This window comes from Anarrhichthys ocellatus, unplaced genomic scaffold (assembly GCF_004355925.1).
Source record: "Anarrhichthys ocellatus isolate YVR2014 unplaced genomic scaffold, GSC_Weel_1.0 scaffold9, whole genome shotgun sequence".
NCBI lineage: Eukaryota > Metazoa > Chordata > Actinopteri > Perciformes > Anarhichadidae > Anarrhichthys > Anarrhichthys ocellatus.
In genome coordinates, this window is record NW_022280039.1 from 2,692,657 (window position 1) to 2,710,078 (window position 17,422).

The 17,422-nt window shown below is 40.9% G+C and overlaps 2 protein-coding genes across 2 annotated transcripts; one reads left to right on the plus strand and one right to left on the minus strand.

The window, feature by feature from the left end:
- The first annotated feature begins 1,807 nt into the window (after positions 1-1,807).
- Positions 1,808-9,304, plus strand: slc25a37 (solute carrier family 25 member 37). Its single transcript, XM_031849756.1, has 4 exons — positions 1,808-2,117; positions 5,288-5,516; positions 5,794-5,850; positions 6,440-9,304. The coding sequence occupies exons 1-4, from the start codon at positions 1,944-1,946 to the stop codon at positions 6,967-6,969; spliced, it is 990 nt and encodes a 329-aa protein (XP_031705616.1). The 5' UTR covers positions 1,808-1,943; the 3' UTR covers positions 6,970-9,304.
- Positions 9,305-13,021: 3,717 nt separating this feature from the next.
- nkx3-1 (NK3 homeobox 1) lies at positions 13,022-14,232 on the minus strand. Its single transcript, XM_031849727.1, has 2 exons — positions 14,040-14,232; positions 13,022-13,755 (listed from the first exon to the last, which is right to left on the minus strand). The coding sequence occupies exons 1-2, from the start codon at positions 14,230-14,232 to the stop codon at positions 13,355-13,357; spliced, it is 594 nt and encodes a 197-aa protein (XP_031705587.1). The 3' UTR covers positions 13,022-13,354.
- Positions 14,233-17,422: the final 3,190 nt, after the last annotated feature.

Genomic DNA, 17,422 nt, shown 5'->3' on the forward strand with positions numbered 1-17,422 from the left:
GAATGTCTTCATCGAGGCTCCTTCCAGTGTTCAGTTTTGCCATAACTGCTGAAAGAATTGTCCACTTTATGACAAATGTGTAATAATTAAACAATCAATGGAGCTTTCCAGGTTCCCATCATCCAGCATTTAATGCGCTCTGTGTGAGAGAAGAGTTAATACTTAATGCACTCTGCATGTGGGACACTACGCCACCTTGTGCGTTCTCCACTAGGTGATATTAGTAGCCGTAGTAGCTTTCACTTACTCCCACAGTAAAATAACTTTAGTACATTATAAATCCGTATATTATTCTAGTTACAGATTATAACTCGGATGGGAAGATACTTTTACTGTGAAAATGTGCACAGTTCTTATAATACAAAGTGTTTGGTTAACCAATTGCTCGTTCTGTTAGACAAAACTATGCTTCTCCACCATTAAAACATGGAGAAGCATAGTTTCCCTGTTAAACATGTGTATACTTGCTGTAACAACACTGGTCAAACAAGTGTGTCTTTCAGATCCAAGGCTCCTATAACGCTGAGTCATTGATATGTCACACTGCTTTGCCAACACCCCCACAATGACACTGCAGAAGGCTTTGTGTTTCAGCCAATGGTAAGTCACGCGGCCTAGTTTTATACATCATTTACCAATCAAAATTGAGGAAACAAAAGGGTCGGATCTCTCTGTGATGTGCAAAAATAAAAGTGGTTTTGGCAGAACCAATGAATCTTTAGTATATTTGGTCAAATCAGCAGATTATCTGAGTATCAGCTAATTTACACTTCTTATTCAGGAGCTGAAACTAAAGCATGGATGTGGTGCACCCCTTTGACGGGAAGTAAGGTTGATGTGTGCAGATCAGTATGTTCAAATGTAAGAGGGTAACGTTGTTATGCAAGCTCTCTTTATTCATTTTACCTTCTTGAATGGAATACTTGTGATACTTTTTTTGATCTAGAAAGTTAAGTATCCAGAAGAGGAAATAACTAATAAAATAATTATTCAAAAGTAAGAAATGTTCCCTTTTGCTACTTCTATTTTTCCCTCAATCGATCATTTTAATCTTTTTTTTCTTTTTATGCTGTCTATGGAAAGCACATTGTGCTCCCAGCTTGCAAAGAACTATACATATTATTGTTATTATCATTATCTTTGTACTGAATTTCAGATGAAGATGTTATACTTGTTGCACCCCCATGTGTATTTCAGAAGTTACTTTGCAAGTCTTTCAGATTTTATTTACAATACATATGATCAGTTAATAAAATATGGTGCAATGTTCTTGATAATCAGAAAATATACAAAGTAGAAAGTATGGGATTCACCTCGATCAATAACAGCATTATATAAATGCTTATATGTTAATGAATCAGTAAAAAATAATCCAATATATTAAGAATTTGGCTCTCTGGAACGGGGCCTCCCTGCATAATGAACACTTAGCCTATGATAACTATCTGATGTCAATATGTATGTACTGTACTTGTGTAAAACTATGCTACCTGTGGATCTGAATAGTACGTTCACCACTGGTACGAGAGCTGCACGAGTTATCTATAGTAATAACACAAACAGATGTCGCGTGATAAGGAGACCAAACCTACTAATCTATTCAAGAAGGACCACTGCGATTACCCTTCTGTCAAACCCATTCAAAAACAGACACGAGCAGGGATACACGGCAGCGCAGTCCACCACGGAAACTTTTCATTGCTCGCCTTCAACCAATAGCCCGCCCTATTGTTGAGGAGCCGCGAACCGATTGGTCCACTGTCACAGTAGCCACGCCTCCCAGCTGTCGACGTCACACGGGCGCTGGAAGTCCCGTAAGTAGAGATGGTGTTGTGGTTGTCCACGCCGCCGACACCTCTCTGACTGAGCGTGCTATCTCGTTGCGGAAGACCGAGGAGGGAGAGAGAGAGATAGAGAGAGAGAGCGCGCGCGCTTCTCCACGCATGGAGCTGAGCTCGGATCCTGTGGTGGCGTCGCTGGAGAAAAGCAAAGACGATGATAGCGTCGGAGAGTACGAGAGCCTGCCGCCTCATGTCTCAGTGGGGACCCACATGACAGCAGGAGCCGTGGCGGGCGTCCTGGAGCACACGGTGATGTACCCGGTGGACTCTGTCAAGGTAACGCAAACGCAGAGGCGGCTCACACACATACGGCTCGTTCACTAACAACCACCCACTACGCTGCTAACTCTAAAGACAAGCGTGCTATTGCGTGCTAACGAACATTAGCCATAAAGTGTTCAACCTGCCCATCCTTAGTTAGCCTCGGTGTTAGCTCATGAAAGCTCCACAGCCTACTGAACAAACTAGTTGAGCAGGGTGATGCTACTTTAATTAAAACACCACGTGCTCCTGCAGCTACACCGGGCATGTAGTTATAGGTGTAGCTTCTCTCGCGATGTAACTGTTTAACTTTGCTAACGTAGCTGAGCTGAAGGTCCAGTGTCACCTGAATGTACTCGCATTTCAGCGAGGTCAGAGCAAAGGTCTCCTCACTTTGAGCTCGTTTGGCTGTGTGTAGAAACGTGTCCATGCTCTCCTGTGTTTCTTTAGTTTTTAGGTAATAAATGTTACGACATGAGTTACCCAGACTCGCCCTACTCATACGTAGGGTAAGCGAAGGTCAAGCACCTCGTTTGGCTGCAAAATATGTCAAAATGTGTCAAAACTCAACGTTACCTCCAATATTAAAGGGTCTTCAATTCATTGTCTAAATGTTGCAAAACTATGTAACTAGTGTATGTTAGTGCAGCGACAAAGTCTTCTCCTGTGAGCACTAATTGATTGACCAATGAACGAAAGTTAACTGTCCCTGTTGAAATGTCCAACATGATCTAACCGAGAATATGTCACATGGTCTCAATCTATTCACTTTGACATTTATTTATTGTGTTGTTTTTAACTTAATTTATTGTTGTTGCAAATACAACAAAATGCATTTTATCCAAGCAGATATTACAAATGGTAAAGTGCACATACATATAGCATATGTACATAATATGAGCTTATTTATTTATTTATTTATTCATAGCATATATTTTTATTTTGAGCTCATTCTTGTTAAAACAAACCTCAAAATTGGTTTAACGTCATTCGTACCTAAGGCTCAAATTACTGAGGCGATGCTCTGTGAATGTCTAATTGTTGGACCAGAGATCATCACTCCCTCTTAACGTCAGCACTTTTTATGTGTGTTTTTTGTTCATCAATGAGTGCCATCTTTGGGTTAAAGGCCATTGTTGAAGTTCATGTTCAGATGCTGAGTTAAATGAACGTCTAACTTTGAGCTTGTGTCTGTAAAGTAAATCACAAACTGTTGGTTTGAATGTGAACTTTGCCCCAACAACCTCTTCTGCCCAACAATATAGTGTTGTTTTGATAATCTTCATCTTGGTGTGGCACAGACGACTTCATTAACAAACTGCAAGAAAAATAAATGACATTATGTCCTCATTGTTTCAGTGTCGTAGTCTTTCCAAATGAATCCTCGTGTGTCTCGATTACACAAACCGCTGCTGCTGTTTCCTCTCAGGGTTTCTACTCTTACACAAGCACCTTTCAGCTGGAGGCGCTCGTTCACTTTCATCAGTGTGTGTCTGGAGTTAACAAAGAACCTGTTTTTCAATTTATTCAAAATGTAAAATAACTAATTTATTTCCAAGGTAAGTTCGGTTAAAGTAACGAGTTGGTGTCTCACATCAAGCTCGAGGTCGAGAACGTCGGTTTACTACGACTTGCTTTAGTGGATACTTGTAACACTCTCCACTGAACCTTTCAACCGGTATGTTTCAACCTCCCACAAGTACAATATGAACCGGCACAGCTAGGACTCGGGGAGTATCCCGAGCTAATGCAAGGAGGTGGATCTTATCGCTGTTGTGCACATTTGGAATCAGCCTCCTGCAGTGAAGTGTGTGTGTGTGTGTGTGTGCGTGTGTGTGTGTGGCTGCTCTTCTGTTGATTAGAAAACCGCCACAGAGCCAGGACCGCTGAAGCTGTGTGATGTAATAGAAGGGGGGGTGTTTCCTTGTTTTAGTATTGTGCTTAAATGATTGTTAGTGGACAATTATATAGATGACGTATTTATATGCAGACAGTGCTCATGTTTAGTCCTATTATTTGATTACTGTAGAAACTTAAGGATCTATTCTGCATGCTTGTTCTAAAGTTAGACCCTAAACTGCTGGACTAATAGTTTCTCACTACATTTCATCTTCTGTCTTAATGGTTCCTTAAAGTTCCATGTTAGACCACAGCTTTCTTCACGTCCAAATCTGAACACACTTAATGTTGTTGACTCAGCATTTTGATTGACTTTTTAATTGCTGCACTCTCTCGTTGGTGCGGTCCGTGTGATCGTAAAATGTTTTTACGAAAGTACGATTTGTTTTCGTTGGACAAACACGGATACTTGTTGCATGTGACAGACTTCACCACAGTGTGGATACAGCCCAACTGTTTAAAACCAATGCTGTTATCAGTATGAGAGAGTAAACAGTCTGATAATGAGATATCTGGGCCAGGCCAGTAGTCATTCTGTGTTGATAAATGAACACCATTTTTCTCTAGTGTTCACATCTTTTCGCAGACCATAACAAATTTTAACCTAATTTCAGAGGGTTAAACCGAACTATAACTTCACTATCTGTTCATACACTTTGAGTATTAGGCGTTTGGTCGTCATATAGTTGTCACTATAGAAGAGCCCGGTCCTGTGGTACAGTTTGAACGGCCTGCGGCTCGCTTTCTACTCGCCCAGAATAATTTGCCCTTCAGATTATCTTGAAAGCAAACTGATATTGTAAGTCTTTAAACAACTGTATCTCTCTGTTGGCCTTTAAAAAAAGAGAATCACACTTTTGCATAAATTCAGCCATGCTAACTTAAAATATTAACCGTGCTACCAAAGTTCTGTGTGCCCCAAGTACCAAAATCTGGATCAAACGGAAATGAAAGAGATATTTTATTGTTAAGCCAGAGGAAGGAAACATGCTGCAGGAGATAGACGTAGCCTAGCCGGCCCCAGATCTCTTTGCAAATACAAACATGCTTTGTGGTGTCCAGATAACTTGGCATGGTTGAGTCAAACAAAGCTGCCACAGCCTCCCACACCAGCCTCCCACACTTAATGTCAGAACAATGTGACGGCCCGAGCGGAAACAATGCATCAATCATTCGTTGGCTTACAGGTGCGCACTTTAAAGCCACTTGGAGTCCCATTCACGCAGAGCCTTCAGTTAGCTTTAAATGATGAACAATGGTTTAAAAATCTCTTTTATTCTTTTCAGACAAGGATGCAGAGTCTGCAGCCAGACCCGAATGCACAGTACCGGGGTGTGTACCAGGCTCTGAAAAGGATCACCCAGACTGAGGGGGTCTTCAGACCGTTGAGGGGCCTCAACATCACCATGATGGGAGCGGGGCCCGCACACGCGCTCTACTTTGCCTGCTATGAGCAGGTCAAACGCTCTCTAAGTGACGTCATGCAGAGTGGAGGCAACAGCCATTTGGCCAATGGTACGTGTTCCACCAACACAGTACTACAATCGAGTGATCCAACGGCTTTCACACTAGGCTACGCAACAAGGATGCATCATTTTAATGCCATATCTTGTTTACATAAGGAGTTATAAAGCCATATTTTAAATATGAAAAAATCAAACATGCTATCTGGGATATGCAGTGTATTTTAGCATTTAAACAGCATGAAAAATTGGTGAATCACCCCGACCTCTACTGAACATTGATATTTTTATTCATTTAAGACCTGACAGATATGTTCATGTACTTGCAGGTTTGGCGGGTAGTGTGGCCACTGTTCTCCATGATGCCATCATGAACCCAGCTGAAGGTAAGAAAAATAAAAGGTTCTTTCTTGCACTTTTAATGGAAAAAGTTGTTTAACTTAAATGATTTCCCTGTTGTCAACAAATCCCATGAAAAGAACAAAACCTTCAGTGAACAAAACAAGTATTTTCTGTGTTTCCAATACCCCATATACTTTGTATGTAGATGTAGATTAATCCTCAGCAGAAAATAGTCCACAGCAAATGCGCCATTTTCCTCCTGTTTGTGTTGAGTAAAACATTGCGCAGCTGTTTAACGAAATTATCTGGACTTATTTAAAAATGAATCTGTACATGTGTGGCCCGTCTCTATTAAAGAATTCAGCAACAATAAATTGGCCACAGTCAGGGGAGGTCACACAAACAAACAGATGCATTGTTGGGTTTGTTTTCATGGGACACATTGACAGGAATTAAAAATACAAAATAATCTCGGCCATAACCTTTAGAATCACAGTGGGCCATAGGCTCAGTTCCCTCATTGTTTCCGCATTCGGCAAAAGTGACTTCTTCAAGATCATTACTTGAATAAAGTATAAAGTTGTATGCGATGGATCATGCTAACGCGGTTGCTCGTGTCTTTCCGTGGCTCAGTGGTAAAGCAGAGGATGCAAATGTACAACTCGCCATATCGAGGACTTGTGGACTGTCTCCAAACAGTGACGCGCACTGAGGGTTTGGGCGCCTTCTACCGCAGCTACAGCACACAGCTGACCATGAACATCCCTTTCCAGGCCGCTCACTTCATCATCTACGAGCTGATGCAGGAGCAGCTGAACCCTCACAGACTTTACCACCCCGGCAGCCACATAGTGTCGGGAGCAGCAGCGGGAGCCATTTCCGCAGCCATAACCACTCCCCTCGACGTTTGTAAAACTCTGCTCAACACTCAAGAGAATGTAGCGCTTAACTCCATGAAGATCAGCGGCCACTTATCGGGAATGGCTAATGCCTTCAGGACAGTGTACCGGCTCGGTGGCCTAGCGGCCTTCTTCAAAGGGGCCCAAGCTCGGGTTATATACCAGATGCCCTCCACTGCCATCGCCTGGTCAGTGTACGAGTTCTTCAAGTACTTCCTGACTAAGCAGCAGCGTGAACAGGAGGCGGGACCTCGACCCATGTAATGGAAAGTGTGCTGTTTGAGGAAATATCATCACTTATTGTCTCGCTGAAGGAGTGGCAGACAATGGCTTCCCTTATTGTTCCCTCACCTAAATATTTGTGTGTTTCAAGTTAGGATGTTGCTCAACCAGGATTATGCAACCGAGATTAGTATTCTTAAAAGGACAGAAACACGAAGAAGAGTTGAATGGTCCTCTTCTTCCTCCTCCACCCCACAAACTCATGAACTACAACTCTCCAAACTGTCTTCTACACGTGGAGGCCGTGAGGAGAATCAAGTTGTCTTGAGTGATGTTTATAGTTCTCAATGTTGAATCTTTTTATTTATTTTGTTAGCTTTCAGAGGCTTATATTTTACGGATGTGGAGGAAACGCAATGCTGTTTGTTTGTTTTCTTTTTCATTGTGCATTTATAAAAAAAAAAAAAAAAAAAAAAAAGAACAGGCATTCACAACACATTCCTCATTTTCACTCCACAACAGTTGCACTTTCCAAAGTGCCTCATGAATATTAAACACGGCTTCACCAGTTTTTCTTTTTGCCCTCTGGTTTTTCACAGAGAACATTTTTCTAGCAAAGAAGCGTTTTATTCTGAAATAAGATCAAGTCTTATAGTGGCTCTTTATGTCATAACTGAGGTGCTTAATCTCCGCACTCCTATTTTTGTGTTATATCATTTTGCTTAAAGTGCAAAATGGCGTAGTTTCCTAATGAGAGACCCTCTTTCTCTCTGTCAGCATCACGGGGCGCAGGCAGCAGTAGTCCAGTTAACCAACCGTTGCTCCTGAATCCTGCTCAGTAATCGTCCCATTTAAAGAATCGTACCCGTTGTAGAGAGACGGCAGCTTGATGATAGGTGTTCAGGTGAGGGTGACCGTGACTTTTTCTGAGAAACGGTCCAAAGGTGGATCAAATGCAGCCGTTACTTGTGATGTTGTCCATGTCTCAACCCTGACGTTTATTTGTACCGGTGTGACGTTGAGCTTTCGAGTGGCCTGTTTTTGTTTACGTGTGTCACATTGACCATGAACCTCAAGGTCGTACATTATATATTAACTATTTTTACAGTATGACTGGAGCTTTTAAGTGCAGACTTTCTGTGATCCAAAATGTAACATCGTAACTTTTAACTGGGTGATCTCCATGAGACCGGTGACTGATCAGCTGGTGAGCAGGCAATGCTTGTTCTTTTATTGTCACTCATCCTGTTGTACTTTCACATTTCCTGTGTGCTCTCTGCGCTCTCCAACCTCTGGAATACTTTCCATTCAGTCGTCAAGACATTCCTCCAGATATTGGATGTTATCCAGCAAGCAGTTAGATTTATTTGTTTTTAATTAAGGATGTTTTGTTTTTCCCCCTTGTTAAAGTTCAGATTCCAGTGGTCTCACAAACCCTCAGCAGATTCTTTGTGCTTGTACAGCGCGCTAATTGTGACTATACCAAAGACGTGCATTGTGTTCTATGCATCTTACTTTTAACCTGTAATTACAATGCTATTTGCCTGCCTGCCTGAATTGTCATGCCACCTTTTTAGCTGCATAGTTTCCAACCAGAGTAGTGTTCAGTTGCTTAATCACTTAAATTCTAAATCCTCTCGAGGCTTATTGTCGGGAAAGTATTTTCTGCCTCAGCATATCCTTTTTCCCCTTTTTAAAATATTTCATTGACTCCTAAGTACTTGAGAAAAAGCAGTATGTATGTTATTTTGGAAGGTTTTCAATATGTTTGGAAAATTACATGATGACCTATTTTTATTTTTAAACTTTTTATACTCGCTACTTGTTTTGGATCTCACATGAATGGATGAGCCGTTTTCTCAGCTTGAATATAAAAATGTCTCAATTAGCATCGATTCATGATGTGTTATTCTAATCGAAGTGTAATCACAGTTTGTTGCCCACGATGTGTTCATTTTTGTTCAGTCGGGTCCGTTGACAAAACTCCCCTCCTGATATTAAGTGAATCATTTGATGAACAAAAGTAAAATGAAGCCAGTCAGATTAGTGCTTTTCCTTCCTTTGGAGTGGTGATTCATAATAGTGAATCATAATTCCCAAACTGTTGCAACACTTTTGTCCTGTACTTTTAACATGTCAAAGTAGTGTTTCTAATAGATGCTTACATTTTAAAGGAGACAGGATGGCTGATGTTCTACGTGGGGATTTTCATTATGTAAATGGTTTTAGTACGCACAAATACTTGGGATGGTTTTTGAGAGAGAGCCATCTCCAGAACAGGAATGCTGGGAAGTATGACCATGCTAATATGAAATGATTGTGATAATGCTGCTACAGTATGTAACACTGGAGCTGAAATAAACATGCAAGTGAGGAATGTTGTGATTTTGTGTGTTTTGTCTCTGAACTGAATGAGTATTTGCTTTGATGTTCTATGTCGCGCCTCAGTCTTTTAAGTGCTTCTGAAGATGGTGCTTTGTTTTTATTCTTTCTGCATGAAAATACACAAGCTTTACAAGTTAATGAGGCTTTAGTTGAAAGTACCGCTTTTCCAGTGTAGCTATATTTCTACCTGAAGAAGAAACGGCACTGAGTCTAACTGCTTTTGAGATAAATTAGTCCTTTATCACAAGTAAAATACAGTTTGAATTAGTACTATTTTCAAAAGAGTTAAAGCCATTAACATGAATGCAGTTATGACCTCTTCCTTTCTTAACTTGGTGCACCTGTTTAGGCCTCCGCCAACTCATGCATACGCTCCACCCACTGCTGATGTAACTAGTCTCCACACACAGTGCTCATCTTCTGCACATATGTTTGTTTATCTCTAATAAAAACACTTACTTAGCACTTTTACTAGGAGTTCTCCTCTCCTTGTCACATGCATTGAGCCAGTTTGAAGGAAGACACATTTTAAGGTGAAATATTTAGAAATGTGAACCAATCTGTGAGAACCAACCCTTTACCAGTACAGTGCGTCTCCTGCAGGAGTCCTACAGCTCCAGCAGAGGGCGGTGTAGTATCATTTACAGGTTGTCATCACAGACACGGAGAACAATCCTCAAAGGTATGAGATGATGTCGACTTGTGATTTCACTGTGTTTGGATACACATGCTGATGTCATAATCAGTCCAGCACTGTTGCTCTATTTCACACGTGTGTCCTACATGTAATGACACAAACACAAGGCAGATCTGATCCTTCGTTGAGATGGAGACAGTGCAGAGCTTTATTCCAAACCAGCATGCACGAGGACACGTACACTTGCTGTGAGGTTGTTGTCCCTGATGTGTTTAGTTTTTGCCCTTGTCCCTGAGCAGGTTGTTTATCTGAAGTGCACAATGAGCTCCCCCCCCCCCCCCCCTCAGCCCATGTCCTCTCTCCTTGTCATACTGATCTCTAATCGTTTGAATCTGAAGTAAACTGTCCCACTACTTTATATCTTTATCCCACAGATAAGAACACTGGAAAATTACTCTTCTCTCTCTGTCTGCCAGTCTTCCTCTTGTTTCTCTCTCTCTCTTTCGCTCGCTCTCTCACACACACACACACACACACACCGTTCACAGCCACACAATCAATGTTAACCATCGGATAAGCAGCAGTGTATCTGCTTATGGAAGAAGAAAGGCAGCTGCTCTACTGGTACCGTAACATGAGGGATCCAGTTACATTATCCGAGGAAGTTTACGAGTGTTCCCATGTGAAAAGATCAGGGCTCTTTTAAACCTTATCAACTCCCAACAAATTTGTCAGACAGTCACGGCATATTGGAGCAGTGACAAAGGCTGTCTTTGTGGTCGGGGTTTGGTTTTTCTCCTCATCTGTTGTGAAGATCTGCTTGTTTTTCAAAGCACCATTGGCCACCTTGAAGAGCACGACGACGGCTCCATGACCACACTGCACCTCACAATCAGATCCCTAAAAAACTAAAAAAAGATCAACTCTTGAGAGCCGAGACTTAACACTGTTTCTTGGCATTTGCCTGCTTTATTTCCATATCACAGAAAATATTTATGTGGCCAAACTGGCAAAACCTACGGTCCAATTATAGAGGAGAGGAGGCAGTAATGTTATGCACTCCTGCTCACTGCTTTTCATCATTCACTTGCCAAATCCAGTTAATCCAGGTAATGCACAGACAGATTTAGAGATACTCCCTGAACCAGAGAGGGACACAGACAAGAGGATGTTGTTTTTAAGTCTTCTGTGTTTGTGAATCAATGTACCGTGTCCCTTTGAGCCAGTGGAAGTGCAGGTTTTACAATGGCAAGTGCAAATAATAACAGTTCTTCTAACCTTCAGCTTCACCCTTCAACAAGCTTTTTTATCTGATCGAGTTCGTGAACGGCCTGAGACACCGAGAGATGCTGAGAGATACTGTCAGATTTTCAATGCCGTCAAAACAGATGCTATCTGCCCTCTTCATGTCTAATTACCTGTTTACTCCAAGGACCTAGAATGAATGGTGCCGGTGATAAGAACTCACTTAAAGGAAATCATTAAGATTAGCTTCTTACATTCATAGATAGGCCACAATATGTTCAACTTTCGCTCATTTGAATAGTATAGTACAATTTAGGCTCATATCAATTTCTAGATTTGATTTAAAAGGATAGAGGAATCACAGTGAGGAATAAGAAAAACAAGGTCATGACACTTGTTGCCACAGGTATAAGAGTAATCCCCATGAGGGCAACTTCACAAAGTCAGACGGCGTGAGACCTCTCAAGTCTCCCTCTATCAATTCCATCAGTCCTCTGCTCACACTTTGGTTGTGTCGCCACAAACTTCCCCCCCTTAAATATGTAAAGCCCTAAATCCTGCATGCCATCTTGTCAGCACTGTACTTAATCAGCCCAGCATGCTAACCTACATGAAGCTATAGTCACTTCTTAGGTCACATTGTTGCTATTCATCTTTTCTTAAATATAGTTCTAGACAAACTCATACAGTAGAGTAGAACTCTTCTTTGAAGAAATGATAGAAATCTCTTCTTAGTTCAAAGAGGCACACTTGACAGTTATGAAGTAAGTATTTCAGCCATTAAATAGAGATGTAATGTGCAGGGATGGTGAGCATGTTGTCACGCATGATTTACAGTAAAGAGTATTCTGCCAGACTTCATTCAGAAATGCACCTTTTTTATTTGCATGTTTTACTCAACCTTAAAAAAAACAACAAAACATGTAAATATCTTAACTGCTGTACACACAACGACTACCGCTCAAACTCCATTCAGCCTCGTGATGAAAGAGGCAGCGACCTCACCTGTGGTGGGCAACAGGGGGCCATGCAGTAACAAAAGAACGCAACACTCTATATTGAAGGCATGGATAATATCAGAACACTCTAAGATACAGTACATCTACTTTAGTATCTGTCTGTTGCAGGACAGCTCAAATACAAACCCTGATGTGTCATTCTAACACAACTGCAGATGGTTGGATGTCCTATAAACTGATGGCAAAATTGCCACATGACCAGATTATACAGATGTTCCACAGCCACAAGTAGAGAGAATGGGAGCATTACACATTGGAAAGTTGCAGTGCATTTAAAATTCGAATGTGTTACAGTGCAGTACTGTTTACTTGCTATATGTGTCTTAATACTCTATGTTCTTTGTGAAACACATGTTTTCATATCTTTTCCAATCTGTTCCTATTGTCTTTGACTGAAACCGCTATAATCTCTCTATGAAATAATCTGTTCATGATTTTTATTTGATTACCACACAGCCATTTTAAACTAAATGTCTCAGAGCAGAAATTGCAGTTTCTTCGTTTCATGACGTTCCTCATGATGTCAGTTTATCTCCATGTAATCAGGTCAGGAGCTCTTTAAAGGAATCAGATCTCATTCTTTGGCCCTCATTTACAATATCACCCTCATCTCTGTCTGCTCTTATCTTCTTATGGAGATGTGCTGTATTATCACAGTTTAACTCCACAGAGATGCTTTAAATGTCTCCCGTATGAATCGCTCACATTGTCAGTATTATAGTACGACTGTCAATACCCAGCTGCAAACTGAGCTACATGTCAACAAAATGATTAAAGTTTGCTGAAAGTACGACTAGTTATGTGACAAATGAGCTAGTTACACTTGCTCTTCTCTATAAGTTACTGTATTGTTGTACTCTTTAACACCGAGCTGTAAAGAAAAGTCAAATGTAACTACAATGGTTTGATAAAGAATTCATCAACAATGCTGCAACTGACATTAGTGATCAAATGTTTAATTATGCAATCCCACATCGTGTCCGTTACCACAAGACATGTCATTTTGTCATTTTTCTTAAAGCAAAGAAACTTTTAGAATGTGTATGAATAAAATGCCAAAATAACAAATAATCAACTTTGATAGTGAGCCTTAATATCAGGAAAACTAAAAGTAAGTCATAGCTTCATCATCATGTCACTTTCACCATAACGTGGGCCCCCAGGGGGCCGTGTAGTCCCAAATGTAGGGTCTGCATTGGTAGGCTTTGCAGAAGGAGGTGATTAGTGATGATCGGACTAGCTCGTCTCTCAGACACAGCTCCTCTGCTTTGTACACGTCCTTACAGAACTCTGATGTTTGCTGCTTTCGTTTCGTCTTGTACCGGCGGTTCTGAAACCAGATTTTCACTTGGGTCTCGGTTAGTCTTAAGGTGCTGGCCAGGTGAGCCCTCTCTGGGGCAGACAGGTATTTCTGGTGGTTAAATTTCTTCTCCAGTTCAAGCACTTGGAGGTGTGTGAACGCAGCTCTGGAGCGCTTCTGTTTCCCCGGGGAGGAAAAACTGCTGGACTCTGAGGTGCTGGGACAGGATGTGTCCAGGGACCCTATAAAGCACAGACAAATGAAGAAGACTCTGTTAACAGTCAGCTTGGTGTAGTCCGGCTGTGGGGAGGTTCATAATCATTATAAAGGTAAACAGCCACTAACATACTCTTGGAAAAAACAATTATTTAAAACTTTTTTATAACATTGCCACAACTTGATGATACAGACCTATTATTTATGCCATCTTCTAAAACGTTATTCTGCGAATCAAAGTCTAATACACACAATCCACCGGGTCGTCTATCCATTACATTCCTGCTATTGAAAGCCTGCAGGATCTCACCTGTCTGCACTCCAAATGCTGTCCCCTGAGGGCAGAGTTGCTCTGACAACTTTTCAGATGCTTCTTTCCACTGTGACCATCTTTCCATCTTCTGTGAACAGCGTTTGCCATCAAATATTGTGCCGTCCTTAACGGAGAGGATGTCCTCTATGAGGAAGGAGGTCAGAGGTTTGACCGTGTCAGACATTTCCATCCAGTAATCCACAAATCGGAGGCCTCCCAGTGGCAGAGGGCTACAGCCGGGGACGTGGTTGAAGCAGTGTGTGTCCTCACACACTGACACGGTCTGAATTTATACAAGAACAGGGGCGGGTTTACTCCGACTGCACCGGCAAGTGAGGGAGGCGGGCCAAACTACTGCAGCCAACTATTTCAGTAAGTTTCATTTGTTTGCATGGGAATTTTAGAGATAAAAACCTTGATAATGTCTTATCTAAAAGAAGTTTTGCATATTTTCACGTGATGTGTTTCAATGATTCTAATGCTCATAAAAACAAAAAGCACAATTTATGTACTTTAATCTATACAATAAGCACATCTTGTCATATATGATTATAATCCTTTTTTAAATAAAGATTGTATCAATACAAGTCTTGAGTTCATAAAGTAAACTTAAACTAATATAGTCAACAACAGATTCAAATGTAAGGTCCTATTGGAGGGGGAGGTGTCTTTAATATCTATCCTTTAAATCACTAAGACAAACTATTAGAAACTCCTCTCTGTACTTTTTACAAAATGAGCGAATAAACTTGTATCATATAGGTAAACAGTATGTTCATGGTGAAAATTTGTACTTTTGACAACATTTGAAGAGATTTTCTTTACATATGTGTGCCCAGGCAACAATATTATTGGAATATAAAGTGGATAATCTCTCTCAAATTGAATGTCATAGTAGTTTAAGATAATGTGTCTTCATGCCTCCATCAGTTCAGCATAGTAACCCTGTTGTCTGCGGCTGGAGAGACTCCTTCGCAGGAGGGCGAGCTGGTCAGAGTGGGTGGTCGTACCTACTGGACCACTAATGACTTCGACACATTTGGGCCGGCTCCTGAAACAGACTCGGTCGTTGCTCGGTGGCTATTTATTTGTTGTTCTCCGTGGTTCAGCCTGACTTTCTCCGAGAGAATGAGACGTTTACTAGCATCGTCTGTGCTCCTCTGGGAGTTCATGCTTCATTTGGAAATGCATGAATGTAGGCATGATAAACATGATCCTCTCCGTGGCCCCTGGCCCCGCTGACTCCTCCAGCTTCCTGGGCACCAACCACACACCAAGCAGTCACAATGTCACCTTGATGAGTGCTTGCATTATCACTGCTTTAATTTAATGGAAGTGAAATAATTAAACTTTTCATTAGTTTTAAGCGCTGTGTAAACTTCTTTATGTGCAATAGAAATATAAAGCTGCACTGAACGACGTGAAGTTAAGTGTGACCTGTCCTGTGTTGTGGATCATCATTTATAAAAAGCCATCTGTTTTAAATCCCCGGAGGTTCCTCTTAAGCATTAGCTATTGTCTTGTCAACACAGTATTAAGATCCTCAGTATGATACGTTTCTCCTTGAATTTTTTGTCTGTGACCGTCTGTCTGCAAAACTACGTTGAGCTGTAACTTGTTTAGGAACAGTTTTTCTTTTGATTTTTTTTTTTTTAAAACCTTTGCGTATTGTTTCGATCATACAGAAAACATGTGCAGTCAGCTCAATGTCAAGAGCATGAACAAAGCCAGCAGGGAGAGTGACTACCAAACTACGCTGTCGTCCTCTGCCCTTATTCTCAGACAATCCACATAATTGCTTTCAGTTGAAAACACTGACATTTCCTTCCTATTTATTGTCTTCTGAGCATTCATTGCACAGATATTTGGCTGCATAGTTGTGCATCAGATGCGACAGAGTAGAACCTCTGACCTTTAAGCCCGGGGAGGCATTTGTCTTCCACAGTACAAACTATGTGGTGACAATGTTTTCTTTGAGTCATTGAAAGTTATTGTACCATCAATCTTCTGTTGTGTTTCCTGCTGCTTCTTTGTCTGAGATGACGAGTAGCGAGACTTTGTTGTAACTGATTTCGTTTAATTTTATCTGCTCAGCATCAGTGTTGTATTATGCTGTAACCACACCTGGGTTATTGCACAAGTTCCTCACTCCGTCTATTGTATGGTGTAACACATACGTCTTCTGATTGGGAACATGTTAATCAGACAGACAAACCTCTGCTACAACACATCCATTTTACATTTTTTAACTGAAAAGATGCAACAAAATATAGAAAAAAAAATTCCGTTCACCACCAAAAATTGTCCATTTATTTCTGAACCCCTTTTTAATCTGTAATAACTTTTATCTATATTTATACAGCCTGTTTGGATATCATGTTAGGATAGATTCGTTTTACGTCATGTGGTTTAGGAGTCTTCCAGTAGAGGGAGCTTTAAAGCCAAACATCAAGTCCTCACAGAACAGCAAAGCCAGCAGCCACTTCAAACTACAGGGACAACCAGACAATGAGCTATTTTACCAAAGGATTAGTTTGAAGAGAGTCTGATTATGTACCGTCAATAGTTATCTTTCATTCTTGTGTAGCTCATAACTACAGTATTTAGTGGTTACAGGGTGGATGTTTAGACAGAGGAGCACTGATCCTGAGTCTTTGAATCATCTCAGCACCAATCATAAACACCAGATTATGAGACTGGGGTTTGAAGGATATTACACAGCCAGAGACATATCTGCTTCTCTAAAGCTGACGTAATTAAAGCGTGAGTTAAAACCTTTTTGAGTAAGCCATAATATGTCTATCACTGGTGGCCAGAATCACGTCACCCTCTATTTAAACTGACCCTCATCATCACAGTGTTTATCTTTATTTGGGTATTCTACTTTCATTCATCTCTCTCTCTCCCTCACTCTAGAGCACACACACACACACACCCACACACACACACACACACTCACACAGACACACATACTCACACACACACACACACACAAACACACACACAAACTGTTACAGATATCACACAGTAAAACACAAGAGCACATAAACTACTAAAAATACATGCTTTAGTTAAAGTGTGAAAGAGAACTCTTTTCAGGACTTAACAGGTCATTTGTAAAATCAGAATATTTTGCATAATTGTGACCAAAAATGTGATTGATTTGAGAGATTTCTTATTTTAGCGTAAAAAAAAAATAATAAAATGAATCACATGTTAAAACCTTGGATTTTGCATAACACACTTAACATAACTGCTGCAAAGCCTTCTTTTTCTCTGACACACACACGCACACACACACACACACACACACACACACACACACACACACACACACACACACACACACACACACACACACACACACACACACACACACA

Excerpts from the sequence above, each read along its gene's own strand:
- slc25a37 (XM_031849756.1), top strand. The coding sequence starts at position 1,944 with ATGGAGCTGAGCTCGGATCCTGTGGTGGCGTCGCTGGAGAAAAGCAAA. Across the intron at positions 5,517-5,793 it reads CAACAGCCATTTGGCCAATG|GTTTGGCGGGTAGTGTGGCC; the intron begins GTACGTGTTCCA and ends ATGTACTTGCAG. Across the intron at positions 5,851-6,439 it reads CATCATGAACCCAGCTGAAG|TGGTAAAGCAGAGGATGCAA; the intron begins GTAAGAAAAATA and ends TCCGTGGCTCAG.
- nkx3-1 (XM_031849727.1), bottom strand. The coding sequence starts at position 14,232 with ATGGAAATGTCTGACACGGTCAAACCTCTGACCTCCTTCCTCATAGAG. Across the intron at positions 13,756-14,039 it reads AGCATTTGGAGTGCAGACAG|GGTCCCTGGACACATCCTGT; the intron begins GTGAGATCCTGC and ends TGTGCTTTATAG.